This window comes from Lynx canadensis, chromosome B4, assembly GCF_007474595.2.
Source record: "Lynx canadensis isolate LIC74 chromosome B4, mLynCan4.pri.v2, whole genome shotgun sequence".
Lineage (NCBI taxonomy): Eukaryota > Metazoa > Chordata > Mammalia > Carnivora > Felidae > Lynx > Lynx canadensis.
Genome location: NC_044309.1, coordinates 42,327,112 through 42,350,410, shown reverse-complemented (window position 1 = coordinate 42,350,410; position 23,299 = coordinate 42,327,112). Strand labels below are relative to the sequence as shown.

General features: G+C 38.1%; 1 protein-coding gene across 2 annotated transcripts; it reads left to right on the top strand.

Annotated features, from left to right (window-relative positions):
• Window positions 1-1,983: 1,983 nt before the first annotated feature.
• LOC115518898 (C-type lectin domain family 6 member A-like) lies at window positions 1,984-22,853 on the top strand. 2 transcript variants are annotated; one of them, XM_030322483.1, is made up of 6 exons: window positions 1,984-2,654; window positions 3,427-3,519; window positions 4,973-5,074; window positions 9,969-10,120; window positions 20,521-20,636; window positions 21,997-22,853. In XM_030322483.1, the coding sequence occupies exons 1-6, from the start codon at window positions 2,621-2,623 to the stop codon at window positions 22,139-22,141; spliced, it is 642 nt and encodes a 213-aa protein (XP_030178343.1). In that variant the 5' UTR covers window positions 1,984-2,620; the 3' UTR covers window positions 22,142-22,853. The 2 variants fall into 2 exon arrangements, with proteins under 2 accessions (XP_030178343.1, XP_030178344.1); XM_030322484.1 differs by lacking the exon at window positions 3,427-3,519.
• Window positions 22,854-23,299: the final 446 nt, after the last annotated feature.

Sequence of the window (23,299 nt, the reverse complement as noted above, 5' to 3'; positions counted from 1 at the left end):
ACAAATAAACTGTTCTCCTTCTGGTAATGGGGAACTATTTTGTTGTAGACCAACCCTTGTAACAACAACAACAATAACAACACTAGCAAGAGGAAGTTGGTTTCAAAGCATTGGGGAGGTATCGTGGCACTGAACATTTGAGGTACATGAAGGTAACAACATAACCATGAACAGTGATCATCAGCAGTTCTTCCTCTAATTTCTTGGAATTAGGTAATCCCTAGAATCTTGATGTAATCCCAAAGGACCATCTGAAGAATGACTTATATGAAATTTCTTATCGTCCAGTGGTATTACAGGAAACAACAATAATAATCTCTTGAGTTGAAAATAATGAGATGCTATATATTTTGTATTGTGAGTCTGTAGACCAAAAATATCTTTTTTTTTATTTTTTAAAAAATTTTTTTTTCAACGTTTATTTATTTTTGGGACAGAGAGAGACAGAGCATGAACAGGGGAGGGGCAGAGAGAGAGGGAGACACAGAATCGGAAACAGGCTCCAGGCTCTGAGCCATCAGCCCAGAGCCCGACGCGGGGCTCGAACTCACGGACCGCGAGATCGTGACCTGGCTGAAGTCTGACGCTTAACTGACTGCGCCACCCAGGCGCCCCTGTAGACCAAAAATATCTTAAACACATTTGTGTGGGAAAATATCGGAGTCTAAATATCTCTTAGAAGGTAGTGCTTGCCTCCACCTATTGATTAAGTTGTCTTTATCTAAATTCTTAAACAGGAGAATCAAACTGGGTCTGCTTAGTTCAATCATGGACAGTAATTTTCAAAAGGGCAACACAGTGCTGCTTTCTTAAAAGCATTTGTTTCAAATTGTTGATTGACTCCTGATGTCCCCTTCCAAAGAGTTCAAGTCAAAAGGACAATATGCATTTTGACTCTAATGGTATGTGATTTTATTTTCAATCCGTACAAGTTATTATCTTTTCCATTGCTAGTGTTTGCACGACTCCCTTATTAGACTCAAATATCCCATATTTGTGTGTACATCTGACCTGAACCTACCACAAGTCTCCTTTTGATCTAATCTCCCATTCTCCCTATTAATTTTTTATTTTGTTTTTTATTTTGATCCTGTTTGCCTTTGCTCATATCATCTCAGCGCTCTATTCACAGTCTTGCTACTGTAATCTAGAAATGTATAAGGAATGAAAAGAACAAAAGAAAATGGAACACAGGGCTGCCAGTGGTCAACAGCAGAAAGTGACTTAGGGAGCACATACTGGAGATGGGCAATGAGCAAATAGGTCTTTAAACTGATTTTCCTACATATAAAGTTTACAAATTTTCTTTGGACCATCTCATACCTTGGGTTTGTGTTTCTTGATCTCTGAGGGGAACTGGAGGCAGATGCATATGTTTTATAACCACTTCTCCTTCCCCTCTCACGACTTGTTGTATCTCTCTAACCAACCCCAGGGAGAATTTTCTGGGCTTTTACTACTGTTCTCAATATCTATTTTATCATTCACTGTAACTATGCCATCACTTTAAAAGCTTGTTGAGTACAGTATGCACCTATTCATATTAGGATTTTTTTTTTTTTGTATTCAAGACTGCTCACTTGAGAATGTGGAGATATTTGTGATATTAATAAAGAGAAAGGTCTACATTCTAGAGACTGTATGTTTTGAAGGATCCCCAAGCTCCTGAGTAATTAGAAGAAATTAATGAAGGCTGTCTTTGCTGTTATACCACTTCAAGCTCCCCCTTACCTACTCAGGGAGATAAGAAAAGATGACTAACCTTGGGGTGCCTGGGTGGCTCAGTCGGTTGAGCGTCCGACTTCGGCTCAGGTCATGATCTCACAGTTTGTGGGTTCGAGCCCCGCATCAGGCTCTGTGCTGACCGCTTGCTCAGAGCCTGGAGCCTGCTTCGGATTCTGTGTCTCCTTCTCTCTCTGCCCCTCCCCTGCTCACGCTTTGTCTCACTCTGTTTCTCAAAAATAAATCAATGTAAAAAAAAAAAATTAAAAAAAAAAAAAAAGATGACTAACCTATGCCCAATATTGGTCTTGATGCAATAAGAATGTTTCATCGCTTTGCAGATAGATTCCAGAATCTTCCATTTTACGATCATATTCCTGAGCAATGTCTATAGATCTTTATGTAATTTCTATATTAACCCTTATTATTGAAGCCATATCTAGTCAGTCAGACTTTTGCTTACTTCTAAGACCCTCTTCAATACATGGATTAAAATTTACATAAAATCCAATTTGGCTTGGGAGCACTTAAATTAAGGCCTACAAATAAATTTCTTTTAGGGCATATGAAATTTTCTATTTTGCACACCAGAATAGGAATCAGAAATCTTATGTCAGGAATTGACACATAATCTGAAATTCATGTCAAAGTTCCAATGAGCAGTTTGGGATATGTTTCTCAATTTCCTCTTATTTTTCCCAGTATTTTTAAAATAACTTGAAACTTATCCAAACCACAACTTCTTCAAGACACAGTTTTTACCAGAAGTCCCTTAGCCTCATAAGAGTGTTTAGCAGTTTGTCTCTGAGCTCTGATCTCTTTGACTGAAGCAGAGCTCTGGTGACATCTTCAGAGCAAGTGGTAAAAAAGAGCCTCCCGAATCTTCTGAATACAGAAGATGATGGTACGAGAAGGGCAACCTCAAGATAGAGGTGAGCATTCCTTTTCTCAGTTCCAGAGAGGAAGGCAGAAGTATACGATGAGATGATAAAGGTCATTGGGAAACAAGGGGTAGACCACAGACTGATGGGACCAAGATTGGGCCACCGTAGTAAGAGTGATGGGAAGTTGAAAGAAAGAATAATTCGTCAGAGCCAGAAGCACTTCAAACAGTAAGAAACCAAATACTAATACAGTGGTATGGGAAGAGGGAGGCAAAGTGATGTTTTCAGCAAGACAGAGACTCAATGGATTAGCATAATATTTAAGAAGAAAGAATAAGGAAATGGGAATTATGGTTGGCTGAGGGTGAGTTTTGCCCAGATCATTTAGGACTACAGAGCCACTACTTGCTTATTTATTCTGAAAGAGTCTTCCCCGCCCCGCCCCCCCCCCCCCCCCCCGCCGCCCTTATTTTTTAGACAGGGCATGAGTGGGGGAGAGGGAAAGAGGGAGAGAGGGAGTGAGGGGGAGAGGGGGAGAGAGAGAGAGAGAGAGAGAGAGAGAGAGAGAGAGAGAGAATCCCAATGCAGGGCTCAATCCCATGACCCTGGAATCATGACCTGAGCCAAAGTCAAGAGTCCAACACTCAACCGACCGAGCCACCCAGGAACCCCTATTCTGAGGGAGTTTCTAAGCTCTCTCTTGTTTTAGGTTTTTAATTACTCTGAGATTCTTCATCTGGTTTCTTCATTGCTCTAAGCTTCCTAAAAATTTTCACTTCCTGTCTTCTTGATAACTGCTTTTGTCTTGCTGGTCTGACAGAGAAAGCAGTATGGCGGTCCCAAGTAAGATTCTGGTCTGTTGCTGTGATTTCCATAGCACTCCTCAGTGCTTGTTTCATTGTGAGCTGTGTGGGTAAGTTCTTCACTCAGGTGCCACTTCCCTTGATTCCTTTTCCTATCATGGTCTATAAAGATTTCCTAGGGTATGTTTTTTGTTTTTGTTTTTTTAAATTTCATTAATATGTTAGCTCTTACTTGGAATACCATATTTGATTTCTCCTCCTCCTCCTTCCTTCCCTCCTCTTTTTCCATCTTTTGATAATTGACTCTGCTTCCGGATCTACTTTACCTGGTTTTATTAACACGATCCCCACTATGGCCTCACATATGAATGTGTGTTAGTTGTAGACATCCTTTAAGACATATCATTCACTACCGGGTTCCCTAGTGATCACTGTTCTCTGGGCAAAAAGTCCTCTATTTTGAGACTTCAACTATAATTACTTTTATAATCATAATATAGATTAGGCTCTTTGATTTTCATATGGGAGTCTTTCCCAGTATGAGACGAAAAAGTTTTCAAATGCAATCTTGAAGACATAAGGGAATGAAGTTTTGTTTTCCTTGTTCAATTTACTTGCAAGTAAATATTTCAAGTTCATTTTGTGAGAAGTTTCAAAGATCTGTTTGCTCTTTAAGCTACAATTTGGTCCTCTTTTCATTGATAACGTAATTAAAAATAATATTGAATAGTCTGGGAGGGAGTGAAAGTGACTACCTATGTCAAATGGGCCATGTTTGAAATTCCTTCTGAGATGTAAACCAATCTCACAGCCTTTGTTAAAACACGGTTATCACCTAAGTTAAAATCTGCTTTACTTTTCATGGTCAAGTGCAAAAGAGAAGGAGGTTTAAGAATAGTTATTTCATTAAAGGAAGCAGATATTCAGGACCCAAGGTAGAAAGTCTTGACTGTATTGAGCTTCAGTAGTAGAAGGGCAAGAAAAAGTAAGTGAAGAGTCATGGCAGAACCTGAGAGAGAACAGGTCTTATGTTTAAGGCACACACCCTTGAGCATAAAAGTGAATGTTTATCTGAGACATTTAAAATGTCTAAATGTTTAAAAGTTCCCCTTGGTTGTTATTTACCCCATACGTTTATCTGTAGCTACCAACAGTCAGAAATTTTAGAAAATATTAAAATAACCTGCAAGCTTGCTTCAGGATTATTAACATTAAGGAGAAACAGACAGCCAGTGAGTCAGAAAATATCTATTGATTACTCTGTGACCATCACTGTTCCAGGTGTTTGCGATCGATTGATGTGGAAAACAGACCAAATCTCTGCCCAAGAATATAGAACTTAAATTCCAGTGCGGAAAGAACCAAAAAATAAACGGGCAGGCATATAAACAAACAAAATTAATGAATACAAACAAGTCGTAATTCAGCATAGTGTTTATGAGCTTGCCTAGAGAGAAGAGATTGGTGGGGGTTGGAAGCAAGCCAGCTTGGCAAGAGATATAGAGCATGACTCTCTATAATAAAAACAAATGATGAATACTAATCCTTCTCCTTCCTTCACAGTGACTTATCATCTTACGTATGGCAAAACTGGCCAAAGGCTGTCTGAACTACACACACACCACTCAAGTTTAACCTGCTTCAGTGAAGGGACAAGCATGAGAGGTAAGGTGTTGCAATGCCTAACCAGACTTTCTCTTTTCTCAGAGAGAGGTCAAGGTCAAGTTCAACATTGGTTTATTCCATTTTTTTTTTTTTTTGAAAAAATAAAGTCTCTGCTTTAAGATATCTCTAAATTTACATGTTCATATCAGGCTTTAGATTCATCCTCCAAACAATTTTTCCTCCAGACTGCTTGATCTCAATAAATGCTACCAACACATACCATGTACTTTGCTCAAGCTAACACTGGAAGTTATTCATAGCAGTTCTCCTTTCACATTAACCGCATCCTTATCAAATGGATAAAATCTTCTTTTTTTATCTAAAGTTCTCAGTAATAGCCATCTGCATGCCAAGCATCAGCTTTATTACTGGTCAGTGTGAATCCTGGAACGTGGCTCAGGATGAGATTGCCCTCACTGTAAAATATAGTCCTGGTAACTTCCTATGTGAAGAGCTGGGGCAGTTGAATTCAGAATCATAATTTGCCCCACACTATATCTAGTGAAGAAAGTCAAAAAAAGGTAAAGTACATGTTTGTAGTAGTCTTTATGGCCTTACTCTTTCCAAGAAAAAAAAAAAATCCAAGTAGATTTCAGACTCTTGCTACTTCAAGAACTGAATAATCTAATCCTCTGCTTCTATGCGGAAACCTATGAGGGATAAAAAGAGGGCAGATGTTTCTTTGTATTTCTATGAGATGTTGGAATTTTCCCTTTTATGTTATTTGGCAACAATATGGTACATGGGGTGGTTAGGGAGGATTTTCTTTACTCTCCCTGACTTCTGGTTCTCTTGTCACCTTGGGGTTCTTTTGTCAAACAATTGTGGAGCTGGCCCTTCTGAGGAGGGAGACAATTCTATCAGGAGGTAGGCACTCCAACAACTGGAGTTTTAAAGAATGCCTTCTTGGAAGCAGCCATGGGTGCTTTGCCTTCAGAATGTTCTGAAATGAATGAGACAGAGATGGATATTAATGAAATGAACTCTACATTTGCAGAAGAGACTGCAAATTTACTCCTTAAAAATACCCAACCTGGTGGCGCCTGGGTGGCGCAGTCGGTTAAGCGTCCGACTTCAGCCAGGTCACGATCTTGCAGTCCGGGAGTTCGAGCCCCGCGTCGGGCTCTGGGCTGATGGCTCAGAGCCTGGAGCCTGTTTCCGATTCTGTGTCTCCCTCTCTCTCTGCCCCTCCCCTGTTCATGCTCTGTCTCTCTCTGTCCCAAAAATAAATAAATGTTGAAAAAAAAATTAAAAAAAAAATACCCAACCTGGTATTATTTATGGTCAAATAAGCTCATCAATACAACTAATTCAAGTTACACGATTCAAGCTTACATGATAAAATTATTTTACTTAATACCATATCAGCAAATAAAAAGGGCTCCAATGTTAACAATATCTTTTCAAATTCTTATTACAATGAAGAGGAAGAGCAAAAGTCTAAACACAAAATTTTCATTTCAATTACAGTTAAGAAATAATTGATAGTCTCAGTGTGTCTTCTCCAATTTGTTTCCCCCTGAGTCCCAGTCAGAGTGTTGAGATGTTCAGATGCCCGGATAAAGTTTCTTCAGTAGGGCTGAGCTCTACCTAGACCTGTAGTTTTCAAATTCAGGTCCCAACAAGGATTTTGAAAAACTACATACCCTCTTATACAATTTATTTTGACATTAAATTTTTTTTTTTTTTACCAAGTTGTAGAAATGAAGGGTTTAAGTTCTAAAATATAAGTATTGGGGCGCCTGGGTGGCTCAGTGGGTTGAACGTCCAACTATGGCTCAAGTCATGATCTCGTGGTTTGGGAGTTCGAGCCCCGCGTTAGGCTCTGTGCTGACAGCTCAGAGCCTGGAGCCTGCTCCGGATTCTGTCTCCCTTTCTCTCTGCCCCTCTCCCGCTCACACTCTGTCTCTGTCTCTCTCAAAAAGAAATAAACATAAAAAAAAATAAAAATAAAATATTGTAAGTATTGACATTTAAAACACAAAACTCTTGCAACTCCTTTCAAAATCTCTCTGCTGGTGTTGAAATACTACCATCATTCATTAAAAAAAAAAAGTATGTATTCTTTAACAGTTGGATGTTTTACATTATTCTTTTTCCCTCTTCAACTAATGTTTACATCACACTTCCTTGATTTTCTAAAATATGTACTATATGTCTGATATTTTCATTTCCTGAGGGCCATTAGGCTTTACATGTTATAAAATTTCTTCCAGATTGACTTATCATTACGTATCATTGACTTATCCACATTATGAGGATACAATATTCAACACATCACATTTATTACAAATTTTGACAAATTATTACCAATAAAATAAAACTATTAGAAACGCACCTCTCTCTCTTTTTTAATTTAGCTTAGAGAGGGAGAAAGAGCATGAGCTGGGGAGAGGGGCAGGGGAAGAGAGAGAGAATTGCAAGCGAGCCCCGAGGTGGGGCTTGATATCACAACCCAGGGATCATGACCTGAGCTGAAATCAAGAGTCAGATACTTAACCAACTGAGTCACCCAGGTGCCCCAGCTCATCTCTCTCTCTCTCTCTCTCTCTCTCTCTCTCTCTCTCTCTTTGTGTGTTTTGTTTTGTTTTGTTTTGTTTTGTTTTTTTAGAGAGAGGGCGCAATTGAGCAAGGGGCAGGGAGAGAGAGTGAATCTCATGAAGGGCAGAAAGAGACAGAGAGAGAGAGATGGGCTCACCCAGAGCGGGGCTCGAGCTTACCCGAAGCACCACAACTCATCTCTTAATGAGTTCAAAAAAAAATCTTTTAACGACTTAAAAAAAAATACAATCAGTCGGGTGCCTGGATGGCTTAGTTGGTTGCATGTCTGACTTTAGCTCAGGTCATGATCTAACAGTTTGTGAGTTCGAGCCTGGCACCTGGCTCACTGCTGTCAGTGCAGAGCCAGCTTTAAATCCTCTGTTCCCCCCTCTCTCTGCCCCTCCATCCGTCTCTCTCTCTCTCTCTCTCTCATAAATAAATAAACATTAAAAAAATTTAGAAAAAACAATCAGTTGTATCCTAATATTACTAGAATGAGATAGAATTCAACATCAGTTCTGTTCCTATTTTTCAATTTAGTGACACATACCAATAAATCTTACTTATATAAATAAGTAGGAATAGAAGGTGATTTGTTAGAATATCACCAGTTTTTAAACTTTTTAAAAGTTATTTGCCAAAAATCATCCAGTTTTCTGTTATCAAAAATTATTTTAATGGTGTGTTAACTGAGAATTGATTAGATTATTCTTCAGTGTTGTTGAGAGTAAAGAATAATAAATGGGATAATTTGCAAAAGGTTGTTATTTCTTAGTAGTCATTTGCTTTCTCAATTTCAAGGTAGTACACTAGAAAAGGTTTTAGTAACTCTTGTCAAATGACTTCTAATTACACCTGCTTTTTAATAGGTACCTTAATAGGTACTGTTTTTTAGTCAAAGTACTTGATCAGTCCATTATTCTCAGAGCAATTGGGAACACAAAATATTATTAATGTTAGTGTACCTTTTTGACAAGTGCTTCTATTCATCAATATTCTTGTCAACCCCAGAGCTAGAGATTCAGCACATTCATCATATGCAAAATGTTTGCCGTATATAATTTAGTTGACCAAGACGGTACCGACCATCAAAACAGTCAGCCAAATCAGACTTTTAAAATTGAAATAATAACATTAATACATGCTTTGAGGAGTGCTGTGAAAAGCAGTCTTTAATAATGAACAGAACACAGGGGCGCCTGGGTGGCTCAGTTGGTTAAGCATCTGACACTTGATTTCAGTCGTGATCCCACAGTGTATGGGTTCGAGCCCCATGTGGAGTTCTGTGCTGGCAGTGTGGAGCCTGCTTGGGTTATCTCCCTCTCCCTCTCTCTCTGTCCCTCCCCTGCTCGCTCTCTGTCTCTCAAAATAAATAAATAAACTTAAAAAAAAAACTAATGAACAGAATACATACTTGAGATAGATTTCTACAAGTGGCTAATATTAAAATGATATAGGGGCACCTGGGTGGCTCAGTCGGTTAAGCGTCCGACTTCAGCTCAGGTCACGATCTCGCGGTCCGTGAGTTCGAACCCCGCGTCAGGCTCTGGGCTGATGGCTCGGAGCCCGGAGCCTGTTTCCGATTCTGTGTCTCCCTCTCTCTCTGCCCCTCCCCCGTTCATGCTCTGTCTCTCTCTGTCCCAAAAATAAATAAAAAACGTTGAAAAAAAAATTTTAAATGATAGAGACGTGGCCTATTTCATCCAACTTATAGTATTATAAAAGATAAAAAAGCCTGTACATTGTTTGTCATCACTTAATGATGTAATAACATACAAAATAAATAAAATAGACCTATATGCAACACAGATGAATCTTAGCAATGTGGATCAAAAAATTAAGCCCGAGAAGACCAGATATATTAAAATAGCTTTCAAAACACTCAAACCTCAACAAATCTAAATGACTTGTTATTTATTTATATATATGTATATATATACACACATATATATGTATCTTATATATGTATGTATACTTATCTGCTCAAATTATTCACCTGCGCAGGTCATTTGAAATCCTGAGAGACCTTGATGTTTCTAATGTATAAAGGATTTGAAGGACAGGGAAAAACAATGATAATAGCTTTTTTTTTTTTTTTTGGCAAGAAATCCAGAGCAATTATGCAGGTAAATTTTAGGTCTTAAATATTGTGGGCTTAATGCTAAACAATGTTTATTTAAAAGCAGATCTATGGCTCCAAGCTATATAATTCAGGGAAACAGTAAATACGTGAAATAAGAAACCCATCTCTAGAAAAGAAATGCAGATTCTTGGAATTTTATGTGTATGAAACATACCTCTTTAATCTTATTCATGCCGTCTCGCGCTCATTCTTCTCTTTCATGCAACACAGGGAATGTCTGGGCATGTTGCCCATGTGCTTGGAAGTCATTTGGTTCCAGCTGCTACTTCATTTCTACTAAACAGAATTTTTGGTCAAAGAGTGAACAGAACTGTGTTGCAATGGGTGCTCACTTGGTGGTGATCAACACAGAAGCAGAGCAGGTACTTGTGTTTATTTTTCATTAAATTGTTTTTAATTGTGGAAGAAAATACGGATGTTACCATCTGAACTGGTTTTAAATGTAGAGTTCAGTAGTGTTACCCATATTCATATTGTTGCGAAAAGATCTATCTCTACAACTTTTTCATCGTGCAAAAGTGAAACTCTATACCCTTTTAACCACAACTTCCATTGCCCCCCACCTCCAGTCCCCGGTAACCCCCCTTCTATCGAACTTCAATGAGTTTGACTCCTTTGGACACCTCGTATAAGTTGAACCACACAGTGTTTGGTTTTTTGTGACGGCCTTATTTCATGTAACATAATGTCCTCAAAGTTCATTCATGATGTAGCAGTAACAGAACTCTCTTCGTTTTTAAGGCTGACTAATATTCCATTGTGCATATACCACGTATCATTTATCCATTCAAGTGTTGATGGACATCTGGGCTGCTTTTACCTCTTGGCTATTGTGACTAATGCTGCAGTGAACATGGGTGTGCAAATGTTTCCATGAGTCTTGCTTTCAGTAGCTTTGGATATATACCCAGAAGTTGGATTTCTGGATCATATAGTAATTCTAATTTTAACTTATTTGAAGAAACTGCACTGTTTTACATTGTGTCTGTACTATTTTACACTCCCACAAAGAATGCACAAGGATCCCAATTTCTCCACATTCTTGATAGCACCTGCTATTTTCTTCTCTTTTTTATTAAAAATAATTTTTTTAAATGTTGATTTATTTTTGAGAGACAGAGACATAGACAGAGCACAAGTCGGGAAGTGGCAGAGAGAGAGAGCAAGAAGGAGACACAGAATCCAAAGCAGGCTCCGGGTTTTGAGCTGTCAGCACAGAGCCCAATGGGGGGCTCGAACTCACCAACCATGAGATCATGAGCTGAGCTGAAGTTGGCTGCCTAACTGACTGAGCCACCCAGGTGCCCCTCTTCTCTTTTTTATTTTGATAGCGGCCGTCCTAATGGGTGTGAGGTTATATATTCCATTATGGTTTTGATTTTCACTTCTCTAATGGTTAGCAATAGTAAGACTCTGTCATGTACCCTCGTGCACTGTTGGTGGTAATGCAAACTGATGCAGCCTCTGGGGAAAACAGTATGGAGGTTCCTCAAAAATTAAAAATAGAATCACCATATGATCCAGCAATTGCACTATTGGATATTTACGTGAAGAATATGAAAATGCTCATTTGAAAGGATATAGGCACCCCTATGTTTACTGCAGCATTATTTAAAATAACCAAGATATAGAAACAGCCCAAATGTCCATAGATAGATGAATGGATAAAGAAGATGTGGTATAGATATGTATGTGTGTGTGTGTGTGTGTGTGTATCTCAATACATACATACATACATACATACATATACATACACCATGGAATATTATTCAGGCATAAAAGAGAATGAAATCTTGCCATTTTCAACAACATGGATGGGGCTAGAGTATTATAATGCTAAGTGAAATAAGTCCGTCAGAGAAAGACAAATTTCACGCATATGGGACTTTAAGAAAAGCAAAATAAATGAACATTGGGGAAGGGAAAGAAAAGGAGAGAGGGAAGCAAACCATTGGAGACTTTTAACTCTAGAGAACAAACTGAGGGTTGATGGAGGGAGGAGGGCGGAAAATAGGTTAAACGGGTGGTGGGTATTAGGGAGGGAGCTTGTGATGAGTACTGAGTGTTGTATGTCAGTGATGAATCACTAAATTCTACACCTGAAACCAGTTTTACCATATGTATCAACTAATCAGAATTTAATTTTTTTTTCAAAGTTTATTTATTTTTGGGATAGAGAGAGACAGAGCATGAACGGGGGAGGGGCAGAGAGAGGGAGACACAGAATCGGAAACAGGCTCCAGGCTCTGAGCCATCAGCCCAGAGCCTGACGCGGGGCTCGAACTCACGGACCGCGAGATCGTGACCCGGCTGAAGTCGGACGCCCAACCGACTGCGCCACCCAGGCGCCCCTCAACTAATCAGAATTTAAATAAAAACTTGGAATTAAAAAAAAAATTGTGTCTCCTTTGATTTCTTTAAAAATGTTGTGTAATTTTCAAATTATAAGATTTCCACTTTCTTTGCTAAGTTTATTCCTGAGTATTTTGTTCTTTCGATGCTACCGTAAGTGAGGTGGCTTTCTTAATTTGCTTTTTATATTGCTTATTGTTATCGCACAGACACGCAACTGGTTTTTGTATGTATAGTCTGCATCCTCCAACTTTCCTGAATTTGTGTATTAGTTCCAACGGCGGTTTTCCAGCTTTAAAGAGATATAATTGTCATATAAAATTATATGAGTTTAAGGTGTGCAATGTGAGGACGATGTATGTATGTGTTGCACAATGATTCCCTCAAAAGGTTAGTTAACACATCCATCAATTTACGTAATTACCATTTATTTTTGCGGTTGGAATATTTAAGTCCTATTCTCTTCTCAGCTTTGCACAGCATTGTTAACTATAGTCACCGTGCTGAACATTACAGTTCCAGAACTTGGATTCATCTTGTAACTAGAAGCTGGAACTTTATGATTACCATCTTCCCATTTCCCCCGCACTCCAGCACCTGAACCACTGTTATAGTCTATTTCTCCCATCCAAGTACTAACCAGGCCCGACCCTGCTTAGCCTCTGAGATCAGACGAGATCGGGCGCGTTCAGGGTAGTATGGCCATAGACTGTTATAGTCTATTTCTATACGTGGCTTTTTAATTGAAATGAAATAAATGTAATTTAATTAATTTACTTTTTCTTTGAGTACAGTTGACGCACACTGTCACATTGGTTTCAGGTGTCAACAAACATAGTGATTTGCCAAGTTTATATGTCATGCTATGTCGGCACGAGGGTAGCCACCGTCTTTCACCTGACAATAGTGTTGCAATACCTGTGACTATATTCCTTATGCTGAGCCTTTTATCCCTGTGATTTATTCATTCTGTACGTTTGGCTTTTTTTAGAATTCACGCGTGAGTAAGATCATACTGTACTTGTGTCTCCCTCACTTATTTCGCTTAGCTTAGTGCCCTTAACATCCATCCATGTTGTCACAAAGGGCAGTATCTCCTTCATTTTTATGGCTGAGTCATGTTACACTGTATATTCCCCACACTTTCTTTATTCATTCATCCATTTATAGACTCTTAGGTTGTTTTCATGTCCGAGTTTGGTAATTAACGCCGCAATAAAGATGGGGTTGCAGCTATGTCTTGAAAATAGTGGTTTCATTTCCTCTGGAAATCCCCAGAAGAGGGATTGCTGGATCATATGGAAGTTTTATTTTCAATCTTTTGAGGAACTTCCGTATTGCTTTCCCTATTGGCTGTGCCAGTTTACATTCTCATCAACAGGGCACATAGATGCCCTTTTTTCCACATTCTTGATGGCATTTATTATCTTTCGATATTAACATTTATTTTCTTTCGTATCTTTTGAGATTAGTCATCCTAACAGCTATAAGGTGATATCTCCTTGTGGTTTTGATTTACATTTTCTTAACAATTAGTGATATTGAACATCTTTCCATACCTAGTGGCCAGTTGTATGTCTTCTTTGAAAAAATATCTATTTGGGGTGCTGGGGTGGCTCAGTCGGTTAAGCATCCGACTTGGCTCAGGTCATGATCTCATGGTTTGTGAGTTTGAGACCCGCATCAGGCTCTGTGCAAACGGCTCAGAGCCTGGAGCCTGCTTCAGATTCTGTGTCTCTCTGCCCTCCCCTGCTCATGCTCTGTCTGCCTGTCTCTCTCTCTCTCAAAAATAAGTGAACATTAAGAAAAAAATTAGAAAAGAAAAAAATGTCTATTCAGGCCCTTTGCCCATTTTTAATTGGATTTAAATTATTTAATTTAATTTTGTTGTTGAGTTGTGTAAGTTCTTTATATAGTTTGGATATTAACCTTATCTGTAGCTGGTTTGCCAAAATTTTTTTCCCATTCCATAGGTTGCCTTTTCATTTTGTTGATTGTTTTTTTGGTTTTGTTTTGTTTTGTTTTTTTACTGTGCAGAACTTCTAAATTTGATGTAGTCCCACTTCAATTTTGTCTATGCTTCTGGTGTCATATCCAAAAATTCATCGTCAAGACCAATGTCAAGGAGGTTTTCCTCTACGTTTCTTTTTCTAGAAGTTTGTTTCAGGTCTTGCATATGTTTTCAGTCCATTTTGAGTTGATTTTTGTAAGTGGAATAACATAATGGTCCAATTTTACTCTTTTGCAAGTGATTGTCCAGTTTTTCCAATACCATTTATTGAAGAGACTATCTTTTGAGTATTTTTGGCTCCCTTGTCATATATTAGTTTATTGTATGTGCATAGGTTTATTTTTGGACTCTCTATTCTGTTCCACTGGTCTATGTTCCTGTTTTTATGCCAATACGATAATGTTGTGATTACTATAGATTTGTAATATAGTTCAAAATTAGGATGTGTGATGATTCCACCTTTATTCTTTCTCAAGATTTCTTTAAAGTATTTGGGGTGTTTTATGGTTCTATATCAATTTTAGGATTGTTTTTTCTGTTTCTGTGAAAAATGCTATAGGTATTTAATAAGTAGAGATTAATTACATTAAATCTACAGATGGCTTTGGGTAATCTGGGCATATTAACAACATTAGGTCTTCCAATCCATGAACATGGGATATGTTTCCATTTATTTGTGTCTTTCCCAATTTCTTTCATTAATGTATTATTCTTTTCAGTGTACAGATTTTTAATCTCCTTGGATAAATTTATTCTTAAGTATTTTATTATTAGTATTATGTATAGTATTTATTATGCTATTGTAATGGGATTGCTTTTTAATTTCCTTTCCAGGTAGTTCATTGTTAAAAACACAACTGATTTTTGTATTCTACAACTTACTGAATTTGTTTATTAATTCTAATAATTTCTTGGAATTGTAAGATTTTCTATATATAAGATTATAGCATCCGCAAACAGAATTTCACTTCTTCCTTTATAATTTGGATGTCTTTTATTTCCCTTTCCTTTCTTCCTCCCTCCCTCCCTCCCTTCCTTCCTTTCTTCCTTTCTTCTTTCTCTCTCTCTTTTCTTTTCTTTTCTTTTCTTTTCTTTCTTCTTCCTTTCTTCTTTTCTTCCTTTCTCTCTCTCTTTCTTTCTTTCTTTCTTTCTTTCTTTCTTTCTTTCTTTCTTTCTTTCTTCTTCATAATTAACTCTGGCTAGGACTCCCAGCACTATGTTGAATAGAAGGGGTGAGAGTGGGCATCCTTGTTTTCTTCCTGATCTTAGATAAAAAGTCTCAACCTTCCACCACTGACTATGATGTTAGTTGTGGGCTTGTTGTATATATGGCCTTTAATATATTGAGGAACATTCTTTCTATACCCAATTTGTTATGAGTTTTGTTTGTTTGTTTTTTGTTTTTGTTTATTTGTTTTATGGCAGGATGTTGAATTTTGTCAAATGATTTTTGGCATCTAGTGAGATGATCACATAATTTTTATCTTTCATTCTATTAACATGGTGTGTCACATTTATTCATTTGCATATGTTGAACCATCCTTGCATCACAGAGATAGAGCCCACTCAATCATGGTGTCTAATCCTTTTATGTATGTATGTATGTATGTATGTATTTATGTATATGTATTTATATACTTATGTATTTATTTATTTACAGTGAGTGGGGGAGGGGGCAGAGGGAGAGAGAGAGAGAGAGGGAGAGAGAGAGAGAGAGAGAGAGAGAGAGAGAGAGAGAATCTTAAGCAGGCTCCATGGTCAGTGTGGAGCCTGACACAAAGCTTGAGCTCATGATCCTAGGATCATGACCTGAGCTGAAATCAAGAGTCAGACACTGAACTGACTGAGCCACCCAGGTGCCCATCCTTTTAAAGTGCTGTTGTATTTGGTTTGCTAGTATTTTGTTGAGAATTTTTGTATCTATACTCATTAGGGACATTGGCCTGTTATTTTCTTTTCTTGTGGAATCCTTGTCTGGCTTTGTATCAGGATAATGCTGACCTCATAAAATGAATTTTGGAATATTTCCTTCTCTTCAGTTTTTTGGAAAGGGTTCAAGAAGGATTGGTATTCATTCTTCTGTCAAGGTCTGTTAAAATTCACCAGTAAAACTATCTGCTCCTGGGCTTTTCTGTGTTCTGAGGTTTTTAATTATTTTTCAGTCTCCTTACTCATTATTGGTATTTTAAGATTTCTATTTTTTCATGATTCAGTCTTTGTAGGTTATATATTTTTAGGAATCTTTTTGTTTATTCTAGAGAATCTAATTTTTGGCATACAATCATTCATAGTATTCTCATGATCCTTTGTATTTCTGTGGTATCAATTGTAATGTCCCCTCTTTCATTCTTGATTTTATTTATTTGAATCCTCTCACTTTTTTTAGTCTATCCAAAGGTTTGTCCATTTTATCTTTAAAAAAAAAAAAACCCAGCTCTTGATTTCATTTGTCTTTTATGGTCTCTATTTCATTTATTTCTGCTTTGATCTTCATCATTTCCCTCCTTCTAAGCTCAAACGAGCTTAGTTTTTTTTTTCTCTTTTTCTAAGTGTTTGAGGTGTAAAGTTAGGTTGTTGTTGTTTTGTTTTTGTCTTTTTTTAGTGATCTTTCTTTTTTTTAGTGTAGATGTGTTCCTAAAGTTTCTAAGTGGTGTAATAGCAATTTTAGATGAGTAATATCTTTTTTAGAGGGTGAGGAAGGAAAATAAAGAAAATAAGAGAAAGAAAGCAATTTGAATGCAATTTCTCTTTTCTTTTAGGGCTTTCTGAGCATATTAAGAGCAATTATTTTGAATTCTTTGTTAGGTAATTCCTGATCTCCACTTCCCTGGAACTATACTAGAGGCTTACTCTATCCCTTTGGTGGAAACTTTTTCCACACATTTGTGATTCCTGTACTTTGCCTAGGTGTCTGCACATTTAAATAAGCAAAAATCTCTTATCCAGACTTTATGGGTTGATTTAACTAAGGGAAGACTTTCACCTCTGGGTAGAGACACACTGGAGTGTGATGTGACCTAGGTCTAGCGGGCAGGGCATCAAGGATGGGGGCTTGGGAAAGCACAGGGTCTGGGGGTAAGGAAGTTTCTTTGGCCCAGATCACTAGGCTACACAGCAGACAGCTCTGTGGTCCTTAGAGAGCACTGTGGGAGGTCCACAGAGGGTACAAGGACTCATGGTGTCTCAGTGGTAGTTTCAAGTCCAGTGGGGATTAGGGCGAGCAGCGGTAGTGACTGGAGCTGGTTGTATGCACAGACTTTGCTGTGAGGGCCAGCTGCATTTGCCTATGTTGTGGCAGGGACTAGTTGCAACACACATAGCGGTGGGAGCCAAGGCAGGAAGTGAGTCCCAGTACTCCCACTCAAGCAAGGCAAAAACTAGTCCCTCCAGCACCCCCTTGAAAAGCCAGAGCATTGGGCGTATTTCCTTCCCATGAGAGAAGCTGCGGGCTGGCCGTTTTCTCCTGATGGCTTTGTAGTCTGCCCATGAAGTGGTGGGTAAATTCAACAAACTTTCATACCCACTTTGATGCAGCCCCGCTTGGCTTCGCACTTGCCTTGGGCCCTGCAATGTCTTGACTGGTTTCTTGAGTTCTCATAAAGGCAAGTTGGTCTGTATATTGTTGACTTTGGTGTCTACCTGGGGGAATGAAGACCTGGGGTTTCCTATTCCACCATCTTGCTAATGTCAGTGGAGCAGGTACATTTTTCAAAAGACATTTTTCATTTTGTAAAAGTAAATATTTATTTATTTTACATAGAAAACTATCAATCTTTCTTTATTTTCAGCATTCACAATAGAATGATGAAATCCGTATGGTCCTTCCATTTTCTTTCTGCTGAATGAATGAATGAATGAATGGAACATGTGTAATGAAATCTGGTTCCACATAATTCTCTGTATTAGGACTTTCCCAAGCAAATAGTTAACAATTTCTGTTTCAAAATTCTGTTTTTCCCCATACTCAGATTCTCAAAGGAGTGTCAACATTTAATCATACAATCAACAAGCATTTTGATTTGTTTGGTGAAATGGCAATCATCTGGAAGGTCAATATTTTTAAGGGCGAATCATCTCTAAAACAAAAACATAGCAAATTATCAGATCTGATTGATAAATAGAAACATGCTAAATGTAACATAATAAGTAATAAGTATTATATGTTCCAGGAAAATTTTGTAAAAAATGTTTATAAAGCTCACCTTAATGTTCAGAATTTCGCTTGCTTTTCTACCAGACATATATATAGTTCTCAGCTGACAAAATGAAAAATTTCAATGTAGTAAGACTCAATCTAACTTTTACTTTAAATATGCATGCATGTTAATTGTAAGGCATTGGCTGGTAGATATAAACACCTCAAAAGCATCCTCTATATTTGAGGAATGTCTGTTTTGACAATGTTAATTTATATTATAGTGAAACAAAAGTAAATGTCCACATAGAATATTGCAAGCAGCATTCTCAGTATTTAATAAAGCTCAGGAGAAAATATTGCCAAATTTATTTGACTATTTTTCAGAATCTATTATAAAGCACCCTGTTTTCTGTAGAGTTCCATAGCATATTTTTGCACACAAAACAAAGGAATATTTCTTTGTATGTATAGCAAAATTCAGAGCCCTTAAAGAAAAGAGAAATTGCATTCAAATTGCTTTCTTTTTCTTATTTTCTCTTTGTTCCTTCCTCACTCTCTGAAAAAGGTATTATTCATCTCAAATTGCTATTATACTATGTAGAAACTTCAGGAACACATAAATTACGCTTCGAAAAGTATTGAGTTCAGGGGTGCCTGGGTGACTCAGTCAGTTAAGTGGCCAAGAAGAGCTCAGGTCATGATCTCACGATTCATGAGTTTGAGCCCCGCATTGGGCTCTGTGCTGACAGCTTGGAGCCGGGAGCCTGCCTCGGATTCTGTTTCCCTCTCTCTCTGCCCCTCCCCCGCTCATGTTCTGTCTCTCTCTCAAAAATAAATAAACAGTAAATAAATAAATAAATAAATAAATAAATGTATTGAGTTCATTTGAAAGCATCATATTCAGTTTGGCTCTCAGTAAACGAAACCATGTCTTCATTAGATACTAATTTTGACAGAGCACGACTTGCATGCATTGGATGTTGTGATAAAGTAAGTTCAAGTAAGAGGTGTTTGCTTTCAATAATAAAGTGATATGGAATTAAAGTACAATATGTATATCTTCTGGATAAGTGATTTAAGCCATTATGGGTTTTTTTTTTTTTGTCTTTTTAGAAGTCTTTAGAATTAATATTTTAAAAATTACTCCTTTTATCTGGTACTTGGTCTATTCACTGGAATAGAGGCATGGAAAACATTCTCCTGCTAAGATTAATACATTCATACAATATATGGCTAAGCTGAAACGAAAAGTTCGAATATCTGCGAGATAGTGGCATTTGCAATCGTGAGTTGTTTTCAATGGAGGAAACTTCTAAGGTTGTTTTAGCAAAAATCCAAGGAAAACCAGTCTTGGGCAACGAGTGCCAGCCTATTTTATAACAGTTAGTTAACAATCCTAGCTCTTTGCAAAAGGATGCCATTTTATTTTATTATTTTTTATTTAAAAAAAAATTTTTTAACGTTTTATTTATTTTTGAGACAGAGACAGAGCATGAACGGGGGAGGGGCAGAGAGAGAGGGAGACAGAGAATCGGAAGCTGGCTCCAGGCTCTGAGCCGTCAGCCCAGAGCCCGACGCGGGGCTTGAACTCACAGACCGCGAGATCATGACCTCAGCTGAAGTCGGACGCTTAACCGACTGAGCCACCCAGGCGCCCCTTTTATTATTTTTTAAAGTTTATTTGTTTATTTTGAGAGGGAGAGAGTCAGAGCCAGCAGGTGAGGGGCAGAGAGAGAGAGAGAGAGCTAATCCCAAGAGAAACCTGCTGGGGATTCTCGCTCTTCCTCTTTTTGCCCCTCTTCCACTCGCATGCACTCTCTCTGTTAAAAGCACGACTGTTAAAACCCAGTCAGCACTCCTTTATGTTTAACTTTTACAGATAGTTTCCCGCTTCCTAGAGAAGTACTTCTTAGGAGAATAGGGAAATGTAAAATTTGATAACCCAAATGCGATTTCACTGGTAAACAATCAGAAATGAGATGAAACACCTCTGAACTTACAAAATTAAACAATGACTAAAAGTACAAAAACTGACATGTAATTTTAAAGGAATTCCGTCTCTTGGTTAAAAAAAAAAAAAGAATAAATTCTGCCCGAGATGGGTGGGTTAGGAGTCGTCCCCTCCTGTGATCTTGTTGGTGTTTTGGCTTGTTTTCTTGGCCAACGTGCTGTCATGTGACTGTTCATCATGCCTCACATTTTCTTTTCGCTTTAGAGTTATAGGAAATTGCAGTCTGTGACTCCTTCTTTTCTTCATGCAGAATTTCCTTGTCCAGCAACTGAATGAATCATTGTCTTATTTTCTGGGACTCTCAGATACACAAGGGAATGACAATTGGCAATGGATTGATCAGACACCTTACAAGGAAAATGTCAGGTGAGTGCCGAATCAGATGAATGACCCATAGGGCCTTGTTTAGGTAGAAAAGTTAGGGGAATTCTGTTGGTAGCGATCACTAGTGCTCATATTTACAATTGTAACAGTGATAACAGATTCTAACAGTAAGCTCTTACTAAGTACATGTATTACATCACTTAAACTTCATGAAAGCTTATTTTTTAGAACTCATCTTATGGGTTAAAAAATTGAATAACTTGCTCAATGTCAATAAACTAGTAAGATGAAAAACCAGGTCTCAACTTCATGTCGACCTAACTCCAACGATGGTGACGCTCTCAGCCATTACATTTTACTGCCTCTAAACACATGGAGACACTTCAATCAAATTTTTCTCCAGTTAATACGATTTAAAATATCCAGGGAAGAACTATGTTCAGTTCTGATGGGATAATAATATAATAATACTATTTATTTGTGGCTTAAAAATCCATTTAATTGTACATTGTCTCATTTGATTTTCACACAATCTTGTGATCCATTTGGAGACCTTATTGTGATTCCTATTTTTTTTTAATTTTGAAGTTTATTTATTTATTTTGAGAGAGAGAGAAAGAACAAACAGGGGAGGGTCAGAGACAGAGAGGAGAGTGTGCGAATCCCAAGCAGGCTCTGTGCTGCCAGCTTAGAGCCCGATGTGGGCTCAATCCCACGAACCATGAGATCATGACCTAAGCCAAAGTTGAACGCTCAACTGACTGAGTCACCACGTTGCCCTTGATTCCTATTTTTAATAGATGAAGAATCTAATACCTGGGAGAGTAAGTTACTTCTCTAAGATCAAAGTAAGCCAGCAATAAAATCCAGTTTCTTCATTCCAAAAATAAGGTCCTACCCACACCCTCACCTCCTACCACAGACTGCAGTCCTTGGAAGCAGGGTAACTTCTTATTTTCAGACTCATTCTCCCTGACACTTGTTTAGTGTTGATCCATGAGAATAGAGAAACTAACTTAGGAACGTGATAAGAGTACACAAACTTTAAGCGTACACAAATGATAAGGCAGCCCCTTTATTACAGGCCACTAAGAGAGGAACTTAGGTTGGGATAAGGGCTCTGAATAGATGAGAAAAGTGAAGATCAGAATCTGGGGTGGGGGGGGAAGGTCCAAGGACACTCTATTGCATACAAATGTTGCCAGGGGAGTGACAGAGGAACAAGAGTAAAGGTATGTATCCACACTTGAGGTTTTTGAGGAGGGCAATATGAGAAGAGGAGAGCAATCATTGGGATGTTCTGTCACTCTGAACCTCATTGTTCAACCCTGACCCTACATACTTTCTAATCAATCGCAATGCATTCATTGAAGAAGACTTTTGCCTTTTTGTTTCTCTTTAGATTATGGCACCAGAATGAGCCCAATTTTTCTGCAGAGGAATGTGCTTCAATAGTTTTCTGGGAAAACAGAGGATGGGGCTGGAATGATGTTTTTTGTGATACTAAGAGAAACTCAATATGTGAGATGAAGAAGATTTATCTCTGAGTGGAACTTTATTCACTGACACCTTTGAAGTTAAGACCTATCATAAAATGATAATTTCCTCTTACGCTTATGTATAATCTTTGTCACAGAGGTTCGTGGAAATATTCAGATACCCTTCTGCCTTCAATCATCCCTCTTCTAGTTTCCTGTTTTTCACTAATGATAAGATGAACTCTTCCTTCGTTTTCTTTTTAATTTGTTCTTCATTCTTTCCTTTCTTCATATTTCTTTTTGCAAATACTCCTTGGGCCAGAGGCTGTACTATTTTGTCTGTTAGAAGACTCATAGGGAAGTAACTTTTGAAAATTATGAATTTCTTTCACCAAAATGCCGCTTAAAAGCCCTTTTGGCCAAGGTGGTGACTGGGACTGCAGTCATTGGAATCCCTGGCAAGAGCTGAAGGATTTGGTTCCTAGAAAGTTCACTCACATGGCAATTTCATATTGGCTATTGGTAGAAAGCCTCAGTGCCTCACCACAGGGATCTCTCCTTGGGGTTATTTGAGTGTCCTCACAATATGTTGGCTGGCTTCCACCGGAGCAAGTAATCCAAGAGAGCAACTGAGAGCAGCAATGTCTTTTGTGATCTAGCTTCAAAAGCCAAACACCATAATTCCATTGGTCACACAGACCAAACCTGATATAATAAAGAAGAGGGCTGGGGCACGTGGGTGGCTCAGTCGGTTGAGTGTCCAACTGGCTCAGGTCATGATCTCACGGGTTGTGAGTTCAGGCCCCGCCTCGGGCTCTGTGCTGATAGCTTGGAGCCTGGCACCTGCTTCAGATTCTGTGTCTCCCCCTCTCTCTGTCCCTCCCCTACTCATGCTCTGTCTCTCTCTCTCTCTGTCTCTCCAAAATAAATAAACATTAAAAATTTTTTTTTAAATAAATAAGAGGACTATGCAAAGGTATGAACACCAGAAGGTGAGAATCATTGAGGAAAATCTTGGAGTCTGGCTGCCAGAGTGGAATTTCCTTATAAAGATACAAAATGTGTATTCCAAGAAGCAAAATAATTAAAAATTCTTCTACAATCAAAATATGAAACTCATGTTCATCAAAACACTATAAAGAAAAATTTTTAAAGTTGAACTGCAAGAAGATATTTTATTTTATTTCCTTAAAGATTTAATTTTTTTAAGTAATCTCCACACCCAAT

What these genes read in the sequence shown, in the direction of transcription:
- LOC115518898 (XM_030322483.1), top strand. Translation starts at nt 2,621, where the DNA reads ATGATGGTACGAGAAGGGCAACCTCAAGATAGAG. An exon ending in TTTCATTGTGAGCTGTGTGG is followed by an intron (nt 3,520 to 4,972) that starts GTAAGTTCTTCA and finishes CTTCCTTCACAG; the next exon opens with TGACTTATCATCTTACGTAT. An exon ending in TCAACACAGAAGCAGAGCAG is followed by an intron (nt 10,121 to 20,520) that starts GTACTTGTGTTT and finishes TTCTTCATGCAG; the next exon opens with AATTTCCTTGTCCAGCAACT.